The following is a 16831-nucleotide window of genomic DNA, read 5'->3' as shown; positions in this document are numbered from 1 at the left end:
GAAGTTCTTCTGAAGCCTTTAGACGTACGGAAGGGTGGTAAAGGAGCAGCCATAAGCATATGCTCTTCTGCGACCCGCTTGAAACGTGTCAACAATTGTAAAAGTATTCAACCACTTCTTTTTTAAACCTCGGAACCGTCCCGTAAACAAGCCGTCACGAATTTCAAGTTTTCTGATCGTATTTGGACCGTTTTTGACGGCAGGCGAGTTCTCAAAACTCGTTAGGTTGAGCCTTATTCAATATGCACAGTAAATTATAGTCCTTCCTTAATGAAAAACTTAACTATAGGTGCATGTAAACGCTGTATAAAAATCCGTGACGTCTTGATGAGCTAGCATGAGGAACTTCAAAGAAGCGCCGCAACTCGAGTTCCATTCTTGGGTTTTTTTTCTTTTATTTTGCCTTGCTTCTCCTCACGGTAAAAGGTTCCTTCTTGCAATTTGTGAAGTGTAATGTACTAACATTGCCAAACAATTTGCGTTAGTGCACCTTTAATAAGGGTTAAAATCGCCAGCCTGACGTAAAATCTATAGTGAATTAACCTATTTGTCCTAAGCAGCCCCTCCAAATTCTTGCTCCAGAAGTGCATCATTTCCAGTTGGGCAGTCAGACAGCCTACAACTTTAGAATATGGCAGCATAAAGGCTTGCATCGAAATTGAGAGCCAAGGAAAAGAATGAACTTCTGTGGAGGCTTTCCTTATTCGAATGAGGCAGAAAGTCAGGTCAAGCTGCTCCATTGCAGAGAAGAGCTACTGGTGGAATAAGTTATAAAAATACAACGGTGATAGGGAGGGTGTGCACTTCTGTGTCACTATAGGGTAAAAAACCAGATGGGACTACTACAGAATGGTGCGCCTTGCTTTGACATAAAGAAACACAAACACAGAATAGCTACTCAGAAATGCTGCACTGAATTGCCAACCTCTTGGCTCACATGCTCAGTAGCACGGGTCAAAGCAACAGCAAATGGTGTTCTGCGTATAGACTCGAATATCCATCGACAGGCCAGACAAGGCATCCAATGTGGCTTTCAAAACAGATTTTTTCTCGATCATTACAAGAAAGAGTATTACTAGGACTGTCCTTCCTGTAGTTTCTAATCCGCAACAGTTCAGATCCTATGTCCTGCAACATGCGACACATGTCGAGGTTGCCTTTCAGAGTAACAAACAATGGAGATGCAGCACATCAACGCCATCAAAAATGTTACACAAACTGTATGAATCAACATGTCACCTGAATGATTATGCTCCCCAAGTGACATCAACCTAACTTCGCATGATTCACATCAATGCACTTCATTTTATTCGGTACATCTGGATTGTTATTCTCGCGCTTTTAATGCGCAGCGGAAAAATGAGAAAAAGAAAAGGTTTTTCTCCCCAAAAGAAAGTTTTTTTTTTTTTTTCCGAGGCCTTACATCTCTAGGAATAACAAAACACTTTCACGAACGTGAGCGGTTTCAGGAACTATGAATCAGCTTGCGGCAATTTATTCGTTTGCAGTGTTAAACGCCCTCTACTAACAAACGCTTGTAATGCAAGTTATAATGTGCCGATTTAGGGTGAATCTGAAAACCAGCAAATGGCATGCCGATGCATGGGTCGAACCTGCTGCTGGCTCCTGTGCAGGAAAAATTGGTTGCAACGGTGGAAAAACCGATCAGGTCGCAACACTAGGTCACGGACACCCGTTTGCTTCTGGCAAGTGCATCACAGAACCATTTCCGAGTCAAGCGCAAAAAAGGTGAAGAGGAAAACAAGTCCGACATATATTTCTGCAGTGGAGACAGAATTCCATGCAGACCTCAAAAGAAATTGAAGCCGGAGATGTCATCTTACCACAGGCGTCAGAGCAATGGCATCCAGCGAGTCTCAGGTATCGTCCGCTGCAGCGCTTCCTTATCTACTGAACATGCTTGGAACGTGCCTCCGTGTCAAGAATACAAATTTCTTTGTCGACAATGAAGTCCACATGTCAGGCGAAAGAGCGGTTCTCCTGCCCACAGTAAGCTTTTATGTTCTACTTACCCTATTTAAATTTTGGATGTGCAAACAGTGAAAATGCATTTAAATTCTGCACAGGCTGCTGTTCGCCTTTCGATAAAGCAAGATTGGCTACGGATTTACCCGGCCTTCGTTAGGCGGATATGGGAGCTGTCGCTTGGGAACTTTTGGAACCTCCTGGGTGGTGTAAAGCTGTAGTCATTCACTAACTTACAGAGGGTGTCTTTTTTTTTTTTTTTCAGACCATACAGAATTTTAAAAAATCGCTTGTGGCAGATAGGAAAATTCCAGAGATTGAGCTGGATTCATTTGAGATGTACATCACTTGCACGAGAAATTGATATGCATAATCGAGTAATTAACAAAAATCACTAATTACTTTATGGCACATAGTGCAATTTACGCATTGCAAGCGGCGAGTTCGCTAGATGTATCCGCTTGGAACAAATTTTCAGGATGTGCAGGGTCTCACACGTGCTCTTGGGACAAACCTGGGGTTTCTTAATGTGCACCCAATGCATGGCACACCAGCGTTTTATAGCGTCAGCATTCTTAGGGTTCTCAGTAACGCATTATTAATGCCTTCTTAATAATATATTAGTACGATATGCCAAGAGGTGTGTGCCGCTCTTCAATGACAAAAAAAAAAATCCTCTTTTCTCCGACACTGAGTGCAATCGAACCCACGTTACAAGGGTTCCTAGCAGGCTGTATCACAAATGCACTGGGCGTGTGCCGCTTTTCAATGAACGCCTTTCATGCCAGAACTTTGGCGAGCAGCTCTATGAATGGACTGGGTATGTGAAGCTCTTCAATGAACCGTTTGCCAGCTCGGGTCATTGAGTATGGGTCACCGAGTGTGCAGCAAGCGAGGGAACATCCTTCAGCCTTTCCAAGCATTGGCGCGCCATGATTCACGTTTGGATGACGCGTGGACTTCTCGCCATTGTCACTAGGTGGCGCAGCACGTCCAGAGAGAAGCACGAGCCTGGCTGCCACATGATGCGTTTCTCAGTGTTCGCACGCACAGGCACGCCGTGCATATCGCAGACCACGCACAGGCTTCGCGGTGGCGGCACTAGACAGCGCCCAGTCTTCTTAGGCAAGCGCGAAAGAGGAATTCTGCTACAGTCGGCCCACATCAGAATGAGGTTGCTACAGCCGGGGTTGAACTAGCGACCTCGTGCCCAGCAGCCACTAAGCCACTAAGCTACCGTAGCGGGTTGATCGATTTTCGACAACTTCAAAAATATGTGCTGGACTCCGTTAAAAAACCGCTGACACAACATTTTCTTTTTACCTCAAAATAGCCACAGACTTCGGAATCACGATACAAACGCCCCAATTTCTCAAACATGCAATAAATCATGAATTAGTCGACTCCCATTAATGGATCCATTGCAAAATTTGGCTGAATTAACAAATGGCAGCAAAATTAACAAATTCAAGTAGTTTGCAATGCATTTTTCTTATGGCTTACGAAGCACAACTTAACGAGCATGAGGCGAGCAGCAACGACATGGTTAAATGGCTCAGCGTGACATAACACAAAACAAGTGCCAACGGATTGCTACATGGGTGGAAGAAGAGTCGGCCACCACAAGGCAAAACTAAATAGATATAAAAGAGCTTCGTGCATACGGAAGCACACGTGTGACGAAGGGTGGGCAGCCACACGAAACGCGCACAGAGTTCACATGCTATCACTAATGCGTGGGCCACTGCAGTAGGTCGAAGCTGCATTGTGATCACCATGTCGAAAGCTTTAGACAACGGGATAATAGGGGAAAGAAGCTGGCTACGAAGGGTGCTGCGCATTCTGACAGAAGCTTAGAATAAAAAGAGCGTAAGAAAAAGGTCAACGATGAGACAAAAACACTACCATCCTTGTCCCGTTTCTTGCACTGTTTTTTGTTCTTAGCATCATATGGAATGTGGAGAAGCGCAGAGCGAAAGCATGGTTTATCAGAGTGCATGTCAATGTGCGGTTTGGCTGACCAGGCTGACCGGCACAACTTGTCAACACAGCCTATGATGATGACAATTAATTGGCATCCCCTTCGAAATGGGGTGGCGACAGTAACCTAGCCTGCTTGATTTAATCAGGTGAGCTCTAGCGTCAGCCTGCTGCCTGTGGGTAGCAGGACCCTCTTAATGCGCCGGTAGGCTTAGGCTATAGATGTTTTTTATTCTAGCATTTTTGCATACATCTCCTTAAACTTCCTTCCTCATAACTCGCTCTATCTACTGCACCACTACCTGCAACAAGAAGCCGCACTAGCTGTCGGGCGTTTTGAAACGGCCACCTTAAAGGAATACTGTCACAAAACTGTAGTTAGAGGGTCAATGGCTACCTGATTAAGCTAAAGAATGCGAGATACAACACTTTTGTGTCCGCAGTCTTTTAAGTGGCAGCAAGTTTGTCATGTGCAAAAGCTGTTCGTAGAGGCAGTGAACTTGTCGGTGCAAGCGATAAACCACCAGCCTTAATTTCAGGCTCTGTGCACAGGCTGCAAGAAAATAAGTCACATTGCAAAACTTCTGTGGGCAAGTGTAGACATTTTGTCTGTTGGGCTTCATGTCAGCCCCCAGCAATAGGCATTCTAGGTGTATGCCTCAGCTTCTCATCCTTTACACAAAATTAACTCCACTTGTAACCTGCAAGGTTAGTCCCTTTTGTTGGACAAATGAGCAAGAGCACTGGGAAAAACAGCGCCATTTGTAAGGCGCATTTTATTATGCTCCAAAAATGGTACATAGACCTCTGTTCTCCGAGAACAGTTGATAGTAACAGCATTTTGTCCAGATGCTAAAGGGCCATAAAAAATTTCTGGGAAACAATACATTTGTCTTCTTTACAAAGCAACTGTGTTGCATGACCAACATTGGAGCTCTGTTTCTCTCTCTCTCTCAAAAAGAAAAGAAAAAAGGAAGAAACCTATAATAATAAACACTCGAACAAAGCATGATACTTTTGAACACTTGCACACAAAATCCCAGCACAAACACGCAGACGTAGCACTACCATTAGAGCATTATTTAGCCAGCCATAACTTCAATCCATTACACTGGCTGTGCAATATGTTCCTGCTCTACTGTTTTTCAAGCAGCAATGATTGCATGTTGAGGAAAGGGCAGGAGCAAAATGAATAAAAAATTAAAAAAATGCATTACCCATGAAAGAAAATTACGTCGTTCAAGAATTTTCAATGCTGCTGCCAGTGTGTGCAACAATGTTATAACTTGAAGTGATTATGGGAGGTGAATAATATTAACAAGACTGCAATGATGACTTCGAAGATGCGTGCTGTACGTCTGTACGTCAGACTGGCGTACTTGAAGAAAATGTGCCCATTCTTTGTGGCAACTCTCAAGACCACAACAAGAACACAGAGTTGGTGAGCATGTTGTTTTTGCTCCGGCACTTGATAAACACTCAAAATGTCACACTGAGAGTGACAACAACAACAAAAATGGAAGATGGGCCAGATGGGACGAGGCAGGGGGAAGAGGGAAGCAAAAGCGTGTACTCCGCCAAGGCACATCGCCGCGCTTCCCCGATGGCCCATTTACTTGATGTCCTTGATGTGGTTCTTCAAGTACTTCATCATCCCGAACATGCGCACACGCTTCTGACCTGTGGTGCATGTACAAATGCAGGAATGAGCATGTTGGAAAAAGAGGTTGAAGGGAAGAATGTACAAAGAACAAAACAAATAATATACACACTGTTACCGACAAGTTAGCCACCGAAGTCACATCAGTTAATAACAAAACTATATTGTTCTAGACCAATGAACATCTAAGTGCAATGACGCAACATGACTTGGACAAATGTGTATATACTGTTTGAAGCTAATAAACTTGCTGTAGTTCTGTAAATTTATGTACCAAGTCCCACCGATATTCGTTGTTTTGGTGTGTAGACGCAATTACATTAATGACATTATGAGTAGCATGCCATAAGAGTATACTCATATTAAACATTGCACCTTGAGGATTTACAGCGTTAATGCCGTTCCCCATTTGTCATCACAGAAAGAATGAAACATAATATATTGAAGAGAAGGCGCCTTAGCCAGAGTTAAATTTGGTGCTTTTACTTCAGAAAACTGATCTTCCAAATGAGCTGCTGTGTCAATCATTATAACTGCCAAGCTGGTTGCAATTGGCATAATCACCTCCTTATAGACCAGCGAGCTCATAACGTATCTTACAAGAAAAACTCCCGAAAGCCTTCAAAAATAGGGCAGCCATTGCTGTCATTGTTTAGGTTGCTGAAAGTTGCCAAAACAGTTACATCTTGCAACATATTTTCACACTATGGCACACAACTAAAATTACAATAATGAATGCATCATTCACTGAGTCGATTGTTGAAGGCATGAAAAGCCTGCTCTTGTATTGCCTGGACTGTTAAAGGTGCCCTGAACCATTTTTTATTGAAGTGGAGAAAGGCATTTGAAGTGAAAATAGGCTACTTCAGAAATACTTTGCTACAAAAAGTACTTCGATGCATTCAGCAGAAGCACAGTTATTGGCAATCAAACACTGGCTCTGCTGTGCTCCCGTTCCTCATTCAATTCCTTGAACTGTAAATGTCCCCGTGGCACCCTGTTCAAATTTCGCTTTGGATGTTAACATAGATGCCATGACTTCCGCCTTTGGTGCCTACGGCACGCTAAACATCAGCCAAACGCGGTTGCCTTCAGAGAGCCGCAGTGTGCTCAGCCAGTGGACTCGTGGTGGTACCTACGCCATGTAGCCGACCACAGCTTGATGTCAGCTATCAGCCAATAGCAGCAGTCTAAGGGAATGACAAAATAGTGCGGTCTAGAAAAGAGTGAGGACAGGGCCTTCTGTTGAAAATAGAGCATTTGAAAGAAAGGTGGCTTCGCGATCTGTTTGCGAGCTCCACGCACTCTGTACGATGGCAAACCTTGGCTGAGATATTCACAGCAGCGTACGCCACCCACGGACTATTCTTTTCACCAAGCCTGAGTTGTGGTTCAGGGCCCCTTTAAAGCATGGAACAGAAATTGCACTGCAACATGTGCCAATGAAAAAAGATCACACGAACGGTCACTCCATGTGGTGGTGACTAAATGAAGTTATGGGGTTTTACATGCCAAAACCACGATATGATTATGAGACATGCCATAGTGGGAGACTCCAGAAATTTAGACCACCTGGGGTGGTCTAAATTGAAATGAAGTTTAGTGAAGTGAAGCATGTTTTTATCAGCTCCTTAACGTGCACCTAAAGCTAAGTACATGGCTGTTTTCGCACTTCGCCCCTATCGAAATACGGCCGCCGTGGCCGCATGTAGCAGTGACTGTGGTTACAGGCTTGCAATCTATACAAAAGCAACACTTGCTATTGAAGAGCTAGAACATGTACCAGCAGAGGCATACTTAGTTAATGAAGGCACAACTGAGTGCCCTTTAACTTATTTCTCGCCTAATTTTTAACTCCTCTCAGTGACTTCATGACATATGTTTCCATGGATACCTTTGTTTTTCCTGCAATATTATGAAACATACGAAAGTTCTATGGTATTTAGCTTGTTCCAGCAGTAGAAAACTGGTAGCACTGCTATGGAGATGGAATACCAAGAGCACAGCACTGCAGAGCAGAGCTGTAAACAAGGCACCTGCTTTCAAGACACTGAAATTATTGGTTTTGCCTGATGATTGTAAAAGAATGCAGAAAGTGAAGCAATCAAGAACTGGGCTACCTTTGTACCTCATCTGCCCCTTCCAATTTCTCTTTTATTCAATGCTAACTGAGCCACTATCTTCCATCCAAATGTAAAATTAGTAACATTCATTACATTTCAAAATGCCTGTTTCACAAACCATCAGCACTTGAGTCTACATACAAGATCCAGTATGGCTATGGGACCCCGTCCTGTAGATAACCATCTGTATTAGCAGCTTAGAACTGATGATTTGGATCACAATTGAAGGTCCCAGTCGGCATCCATAGATTACTATGGGTCTAAACTTTTGTTATTTCGACCCTGAAATTGCCCTTCACAAGATAATTAGAACTTGGCTGGTCAGCATGCACGCACCCGACCCCAGTAGCAGCAGCATCTGTCTTGGTGGTGCTTAACACTTCAAGGGTCAATATCATAAACATACAGCGCCGCGAACAAGACCGAAATGATTTACGCCATACATTTGCAGCAGCATGTTTGAAAAAATGCCAATTTTTCAACTCTTTTTAGTCCAGCAAGTGCTGCCACCCTGTGTGGATACAAGGATTCTTTTTTTTTCCCTCTGCAGTCTCTTGGTTTGCAATCCAAGACTTCTTTATGGTGGCGTTTCAGTGACTGCTCGCAGTGGTCCGTTTTGGCTTCATTTTGCAGGCTGTTTCCGTTCGTTGCACAGACGCTCGCTCGTCTGCTGCTCACAGGGGTGTGATTACATCTGTTCACAAGTGGGCGCTGGTATATACAAACAATGCTGCCATGCCTGAGCTTCTTTTCTTGGGACTCTGCTCACAAAAACTGATCGATTTTGTTGGCAATGGAACGAAAAAGAGTACTGCAAGTTTCTGACTCATTAGATTTTTCTGATGGGTGCACAACCATAGAGTTTTCTTGCATGCGCTCACATAGGTGGTTCGATTACACTATGGGCATGCACGCTGGTTGCTCTGCTGTAAGTGAGTTGTGTGGCGATTCCTCCAATGCAGACTACTACCCAAGGGCTGAAATCGAATACAGTCAACGACTGAATTTTCGGACATGCCTGATATTTCGGACGTCATTGCGGCACCGCCACAAGCCCCACAGAATCAATGTATAAGGACAGCTGAAGTTTCGGACGCTCGAACCCCCTGCCGTCCAATTTTCCTGACTTTTTGATGCGACGGAAAGTCCTTTGGCTCCTCGCGCAGCGCCCTTGCGAAGGAAATCAACTTGCAGCCGAAGCATATCACCGCTTTGAACCACAACTAGCCGAATCTAGCCGTCACACACCGATTTGGTCTGGCCACGCTGGCTATGTTCATCGCCACACTTCCGCCTCCGGCGGAGTTTCCGGAGCGGCGCCATTTCGTTTGTTTGCGCAGGCCCCGTTTTGGATAGCATGGTGTGTGGTTGTGCTGTTGTGTCAAGTGTGCTCTGCAACGCAAGGCCTAGGTGCTTCAACGCTCGTCAGCGAACTCCACTGTTCGCAACTTGAGGATTTCGCTTGCCTTTGATGGCCCCCACTCCGTCTTCGTCATCCTCGCCGATGGCATCGAAGCGCGGAAAGCAGTACCGTCGGTTAACGATGGAGAAGAAAGCCGCCATTATTAAGCAAGTCGTGAGCGGCCGATGGCAGGCTGACGTGAGTAAGGAGTTCGGCATTTCTAAGCAAGCAGTTTCGGATTTCCTCAAGAACAAGGGCAAGATCTTGGAAGCGGCCGAAAAACCATCTAGTGCCCAAAAAAAGAATGCAAGCCAAGGTGTTCATCCAGCGCTTGAGGAAGCTCTCGTCGTGTGGCTTAATTCGATGATATCAAAGCGGTTACCGGTCTCTGGCTGCATCTTGAAAGAAAAAGCGAAACTCCCGCGGTTCAAATGGACATTGAGGATTTTAAATTTAGTGGTGGATGGTTGAGGAACTTTAAATATCAGAACGACCTCAAGTTCAAGAAGATGTGCAGTGAGAGCGGCGCCGTCGACAGTGCAGTTATTGAGCAGTACCGCAACGGAAAACTTCAGTCTTTGTTGCAGCAGTGCTCTGCTGACAACGTTTTCAACTGCGACGAAACTGGTTTGTTTTTTAAGATGTTGCCGGAAAGAACGCTCGCTTTTGCTGGTGACCTATGTCATGGTGGCAAGCACAGTAAAGAACAGCTGATCGTTCTTGTCGGCAGCAACATGTCTGGCAGCGAGAAGCTTCCCTTGTTAGCAATCGGGAAGTCGAAGAACACGAGGTGCTTTAAAGGGGCAACACTGCCAGTGCTGTACAAAGCCAACAGAAAGGCATGGGTGACTCAGCAGTCGTTTGAAAGTTATGTCCAGGTTGGACAGGAAGTTTGAGCTTCAGAACAGACGTGTCGTGCCCTTCATTGACAACTGCGCCGCTCATGGTCACATCAAGAATTTGAAGGCTGTCCAGCTGGAATTCATGCCACCCAACACGACTGCAGTCCTCTAACCAATGGGCCAAGGCGTCGTCCGCAATCTGAAACTTTTGTACCGTTCGCGGGTACTAAACCGCATAGTGCTGTGTGCGGAAAACGGCAAAGGCTACAACGTTGATCTTCGGTCTGCTGTTGGAATGCTTGCGGACGCATGGAAGGCAGTGAGGCAAGACACGATTCGCAACTGTTTTCACCATGCGGGCTTCGTACTCACCACAGAGGAACCAGACTCGCCTGAAAGCAACAACACGATTGACGTGTGCCCACCCATGGACGACGTGATCAACGACCTCTGCTCTGCTGGGGTTTCCATACCCACGGAAATAACCTTTGAACAGTTTGTTGACGGCTGACAACGAGCTCAACTTCTGTGCAGAACGGACTGACGAGGAAATAGTCCGTCAGGTTGCGGGGGATTCAGAAGACTCCGATGTTGAAAATGAGGAGCCAATGCTTGTGCCGCCCACAAGCACAGAGTTGACGCGAGCACTGTTGACTCTTTCATCGGTGTACAGTGCTGACATGACCCTTGCTCAGATCAAGGCGAATATGATCGCATGCAACCGGTACGCCGTCCAAACAACAATCAACAAGTTGTTCAAGCCACTGCAGCAATAACACCGGCAGTCAGCTGCATACAGGGTTTTTGAACGCCTCTTTTTATAGCCACTTCACTGATGCTTTGGCAGGGTTTCGGAAGCCTGGTACTTCGCCCTTTACCTCTAGATCCGAGAAAAAAAGAAAAAAGGTGAGTTTTTTTGCATGCATTCATTTTTTCGGACTGCCTGAATTTTCGGATGTTTTTACATTCCCTAGAGGGTCCGAAAAATCAGTCATTGACTGTATATATATTTCAGTGTATCTACTTTTTTTTTTATTCTTATTATATGTATCTGCGGAAGCCCACCTGTATTCATGAATAAACAATGCATGTTTACGAAAAAGATTCATTTCACGATCACTAAAAAAATTTCAGTAAATATTTTTCTAAATAGGTCAGTCTGAAGATTTAAATCTGAAGTAAAAAAGTCACTATGTCGAGTGCCAACTGCTCCACCACAAACTTCCCCAGGAACTTCACGACAAAGGTATGGCGATGTTCGCGTGAGATCCAATGATGAATGCGGCTAGAGACAGTGCCAAGAAGCGAAAATTTCTACATCTGTTTTCTACTTTGAACCCATAAAAAGTGTGTGTGCCTTTGATTTTAGGGCGTGTTAGAATAAGCCAAGTCCTACCAAATGGACTGGAAGTTGTGTCAGCATTTTTCTGCTTCTTGTTAATTTCAACTCTCCAAATAATTAAACCAATTTCCTCGTTCTCTTCAGGTCGAATTAAAGGAAGCCGACTATGTTAACAAAGCAAAGTCCAGTAATAAACCACCTTAGTTGTTAGGACCACAACCAAAATCAGACACTCCTTGAATTCAGGCCATTGGTCTTTAAATATCTAATTAAAGTGATCAAACAACATCCAATATACATTCAGTAAGTTGTGAACAGCAACCCCATGTATGGGTGCCTTTGCTCACAAATGCATGATGCCTCGTGTACAAAATAAGAAAAAGATGTGCAGCATTCACACGACAAAAGGAGGGTGCTAAGAGCAACCAATTCAAGCGTCATCCACCAACAGTTCTTGCACACCTGCTAAATGCATTCCACTTATTATGGCAGGGCTGCCAAGCCAATTTAGCCGGAATGAAGAGGGCACTGCAGTGCAGCACCAGGGCTATCAAACACATGATGCAAAATGTGCGCAGAGCTTTGCAAGTGACTAGGGCTTGTATGAGCGTAGGCAGCATTTCTAGGCCTCACGAGTGTGCATAGAGCAGTTTCAAAACTTTGTTTGGTTACTGGAACAAAAAGAAGTGCTAGCCAAGTGCACCTAGAGGGCCTGACCATACGGTCAACTGCACAGGGTTACCTCTTGCCCGACTTTTCATTTTCAATCTCCTATTTGACTAGCCTTGAGTTCTTTCCATTTTTATTTTTCTTCCAAGCGTTTGGAGCTAGTATAGGTTCAACACAATGGCAATGGCAGCACTTCAGATATTCACAGAAAGATTGACCATGTCCATGGTAACCCAAATTAATTGAAACCAAAGCTTCATTGTAGGGTAGTGGACTTTATGTAGCAATTGACGACAAGCTCAAAGCTTAAGAAGCCAACAGAAGAAGGTCACTGCATGTTGAACACACCTGACTATATGCAGTGGGCATTTAAATTTGCCTGGTGAACCTTGCAAATCATCACTATTGAAGTAGTCTGCAAATGTGCATTATCTTCAAGGATTCTTTTTTTACGCATCGATTTACAAGCTCAAAGCTCAGGCAGTACATTACGTCACTGCATATTCACCAAACTAGACTACATACAGCAGGCATTTAGATGGCCTGGCAAACCTCACAAATCATCACTACTGAAGTTGTCTGTAAATGTGCATTATTTTAAAGGATCAAACAACAATAATATAGCTTGCAGGCTCTTTTGTACATCCTTTAATAAGCAAGTCCAATCATAACTAGCTCTGCTTCTAGCAAGCAAACACATTTAGCCATTACAGAAGACCTTTAAATAGGTTTGACTGCAGTGGAATCCTAAATGCAAGAAAAAAAAAATTCACACAAGGTAATACTAGTGCCAAGAAACATGTGAAAAGCAATGCTCACCGAAGACTTTCATCAGTTGGGGATCACAGAGTGCAAACTGCTTGTTGGATGGGTCCTAAAAGACAAATGTGCTTTCAGAATACAAGATTAAAAAAAACTTCTTTTGTTTTAGTTTACAAACAGCGAGAAAAATTGCATGAGTGGGGCAGCTGAGAAACAGCTCTTGGAGCAATTTTTGGAGCAGAAAATGTTTGCTTCTGGAACAGAATATCTTAAATTTGGAGCATATTAATGCGAAGAAAAATTACTTTTAAGGAGCTGCAAATTTCAAATATAGAGCAATTTTCACACGTCTTTCTTTTTTTGGATTAACTGCCCCCAAAAAATTTTTTCAAAAAGTGCCTTCATCATCATCATCAGCAGCAGCAGCAGCCTCTTTTTTATGTGCACTGCAGGATGAAAGCCTCTCCCATCTCCAGTTACCCCTGTCTTAGGCTAACTGATTCTACAAAGATTCTACAATCTACAAAGATTCCATCACGACCATATTTCTCCACAAGTAGAAAATTACCTATCAATAAAAGGGTCAGGCAAGGAGACACAATCTCTCCATTGCTATTCACTGCGTGCTTAGAAGTATTCAAGCTATTAGACTGGGAAGGCATAGGAGTGAGGATCAACGGTGAACATCTCGCAACCTTTGGTTTGCTGATGACATTCTCTTGTTCAGCAACCCTGGGGTTGAATTCTAACCAATGATTGAGGACCTCAACCGAGAAAGTGTTAGAGTAGGGTTGAAGATTAATATGCAGAAGACAAAGGTAATGTCCCCTGACAAGGAAACGAATTCATGATGTCCAGTCAGCTTCTAGAGACTGTGCAGGAGTTTGTCGATCTAGGTCAATCACTCACAGTGGACCCAGATTGGAAGAAAATTTACAGAAGAATCGAAATTGATTGGAGTGCATATGGCAGGCATTATCAAATCGTGTCTGGGAGCTTAACACTGTCGAAGATAAAACAGTACAATCATTGCATTACACTGGTGCTAACATATGGGGCAGAAACTTCGAGGTTAACAAAGAAGCTCGAGAACAAGTTAAAGGGACATTAAAGCAAAACAATAAACAATTTATACTGATAAAGTATTCTTTGAAAACTTTTGTCATTATTTTGCAATAATAGGTTGATTATTAGAAGAGAAACTGCAGCTCAAAGTTTAATTTTTTCAATTTCGTGCCAAAACCCCAACGCCAGTACGTCAGAGTAACGCAATGGATTTCAAAGGATTTTTGCACGTTTGGGCTGTGTTGGCTCCATAGCCATTGATCCCCACCAAGAGATATCCAAGCAGCGTGTGTTGGGAGAATTCTAACGCAGTGCCGAGCGTGTCCAGTATTCCAGTAAACACAGGTGACCTGGGCATATTGACATATGGGCGGAGGCGTAAACTAAAGCCCCTCCATACTGTTACTGCTGTGATGAAGGGGCTTTAGCAAAAACGTGAGCGGCCTGCGCGGTGTGGCCACCTGGTGGTACAGTACTTAACCAGCCTAACACAGAGCTAATATTGCTGTAACCAAGTCTAAAACATTTTAAACATTTAAAAAGACAACATGCTCATGATTACACTGCTGCCAAAAATCTACACCAGCAGCCAAGTAGAATACACTTGGTTACAGCTATATCAGCTATGTGTTTGTCTGGTTGAGCTCTATGCCAACAGGTGGCTGCACCCTGCAGGCCAATCACACTTGCGCCTCGGCCCATCTGGCAAAACACCTAGTCCACCTGCGTTTACCAGAATATTGGACACGCTAAAACTTTCTATTGTAGTAATCCTCCAGCACGAAGTGACGGCTGCAAATGCATACATCCTGACGCTGATCAGATATGGACAGCTTGATTCACTACAGCCCCTCCGCTTGTCTGTTGCCTTGCAGTGGGACATGTCGCAGCTAGACATGTCGCCAATCGCTAGGTACACAGCCCAAAACGCAACAAGAGTGATTTCTGGTACTTGCAGAAAGGGACCTTGAGACCAACAATGACTGCGCAGCTCACATAAACACGGAGCATGTTGGAACACAAGCAGATGACACTCACTCTGAGCCGGAAGTGCTCGAGTGTAGTGATAAATTGTCATTGCGCATTCTCTTTTTTGTTACTTGTTGAACAAATTAAGCAACATTCTAACTATTACTGACAACCTTTTTCCCCATAAAGTTGGAAAAGATATAGATGGCACTATCTGGGTAACCAATTGGATAGCCTGCCTAATTGACGTCACGTGTGCCCACTACATAGATGGCAACAGTGGGGCTGAAAACTCAGGGGAGCATTGCTGCTGCAACTGGTAGCGATGCACGTTTTTAAAAGTGTATGATAGATTACATTCTTTATGTGGAGTGCTTAAATATGTCACTTAATGATCAAAAGAACCTACCCTACCCACTCGGTAGGTTTGTACAATATTGTCAAAATCATTTCAGGGTCCCTGCGTCCCTGTAATTTACTTGTGGTGAGCTAAAACTCAGATTGCAGAGCACCTTTTCATGAAAGATATTCCCGTTAGCTAAACCTATATGCTTTATTTCAACCACTGTGGTCCCTTAGATGCCTACTTACAGCATCCCTTAGAACCACAACTAAAGGGAACACAAAGCTTAATACAGCTGGATGTATCCCGCCATTTCATTTCACTCCCCGAGCCCTGCCCTATCTTTTCCTCCATACATTTGGTTCCTCTACTTCCGTGGTTTAAACACAGCATGCTTCACCACTAAACAAGAAAAAAAGTCTGTGTTTCCCAAAAGCGATAACATTCTTTCCGCACAGGTGCTTCAAATAACTTTGAATGTCCTTAACACTCAAACATGACATGAGCACTGCTACAATGTTCATTGCAGACGACACAGAGCCCATTCGAAGCGTTCACAATTAAATTTCACAATGCATACTCATGCCGCTGTAAGCGGAACAACGCACGCATGTACAAAGATAAACAGATTGAATGCTTTAAATGTGCATTAGCAGTTTTACCACATGAAAAGTCATTTAATAGAACTATGGTGTTTCCCAACGCCGGGTGACCAAGCAAGGAAAGCTTGTTTGGTCTACCGGCAATGCTGGCAAGAATGATCATGCACCTACTGTTCTACACGTATTGACCTCTCATGGGATAAGCGAGAAAATATGCAACTCATAGGTTCTCAACAAAACAGAAACACACTAATGCAGGCGCACTAATATGATCGCGCAGCATCGCATGTGAATGTACCGGAACGTATGCCTGCTGTAACGGTGCGAGACTAGAGTGCTGTGGCAACTCCAGATACCCAAGGACAATGACAAACGCTTGGATATCGTACCTAGCTGTCATTTTCCTCTAAAACTGACCTAAACACGAACCGTTGGTGGTGATACCAAGTGCTTTGGAGCAGCTTGGGTGCAATTTGAGGCATTTTTACGATTTTGGTGCAGCAAGTCGCAAATGTAGCACTTTGGCACAATTGGCACAGCTGTATCACCCCTGAAACTGGCAAAGCAGAAAAGAAAAACTTACAAAGAGGTTCCTCTCACGAACAATAGACCACATTTTCTTCACGACTGCACTTCGGGCCATCTGCAGAAAGAAGAGCTTACGTTTAGGTCATGTGTGCTTTACAAATCTACTAAACAGCATAGTCTCTCCAGATGCTCATACAGTAGACTTACGTTAATTCTATCATGACCGAAGGTGCAGGCTGGCATCCATATATTTTTTGGGGGACTAAACTTTTGTTATTTCACTGCTAAAATGAGCCTTCACTATATAATTCACACTTGGGTAATCATCACGCATGCACCCAACCCCAATGGGTACCACAGTGGTGACTCCTATTGCAGTAGCGTCCGCGTTGGCGGCCTTTAGGGTACAGCGAATGCATTGAACACACATCATCTCCCATCATAAATGCCTACTCTGGGCCTGCCCTAGGAATATTAGGTTGCTCACAAATAAATTATTATAATATTCACCCAATTTTCACGCTTTTCCTAAGAAAATATGCGCAAAAATTGCTTGGT

At 43.9% G+C, this 16831-nt stretch overlaps 1 protein-coding gene across 1 annotated transcript in view; it reads right to left on the bottom strand.

Moving 5' to 3' along the window:
• Positions 1–4707: 4707 nt before the first annotated feature.
• LOC126545546 (uncharacterized) overlaps positions 4708–16831 on the bottom strand; it is a 50248-nt gene continuing 38124 nt past the window's right edge. Inside the window, exons 7-9 of the mRNA XM_050193464.3 lie at positions 16329–16388; positions 12824–12878; positions 4708–5646 (exon numbers count right to left, since the gene is read on the bottom strand). Of these exons, the coding sequence (XP_050049421.1) occupies positions 5579–5646; positions 12824–12878; positions 16329–16388 (183 nt within the window). The 3' untranslated portion in view covers positions 4708–5578. The remainder of the gene's footprint in view (positions 5647–12823; positions 12879–16328; positions 16389–16831) is intronic.

The sequence above is a fragment of the Dermacentor andersoni genome, chromosome 1 (assembly GCF_023375885.2).
Source record: "Dermacentor andersoni chromosome 1, qqDerAnde1_hic_scaffold, whole genome shotgun sequence".
Classification (NCBI taxonomy): Eukaryota; Metazoa; Arthropoda; class Arachnida; order Ixodida; family Ixodidae; genus Dermacentor; species Dermacentor andersoni.
This window is presented reverse-complemented; position numbering and strand designations above follow the sequence as displayed.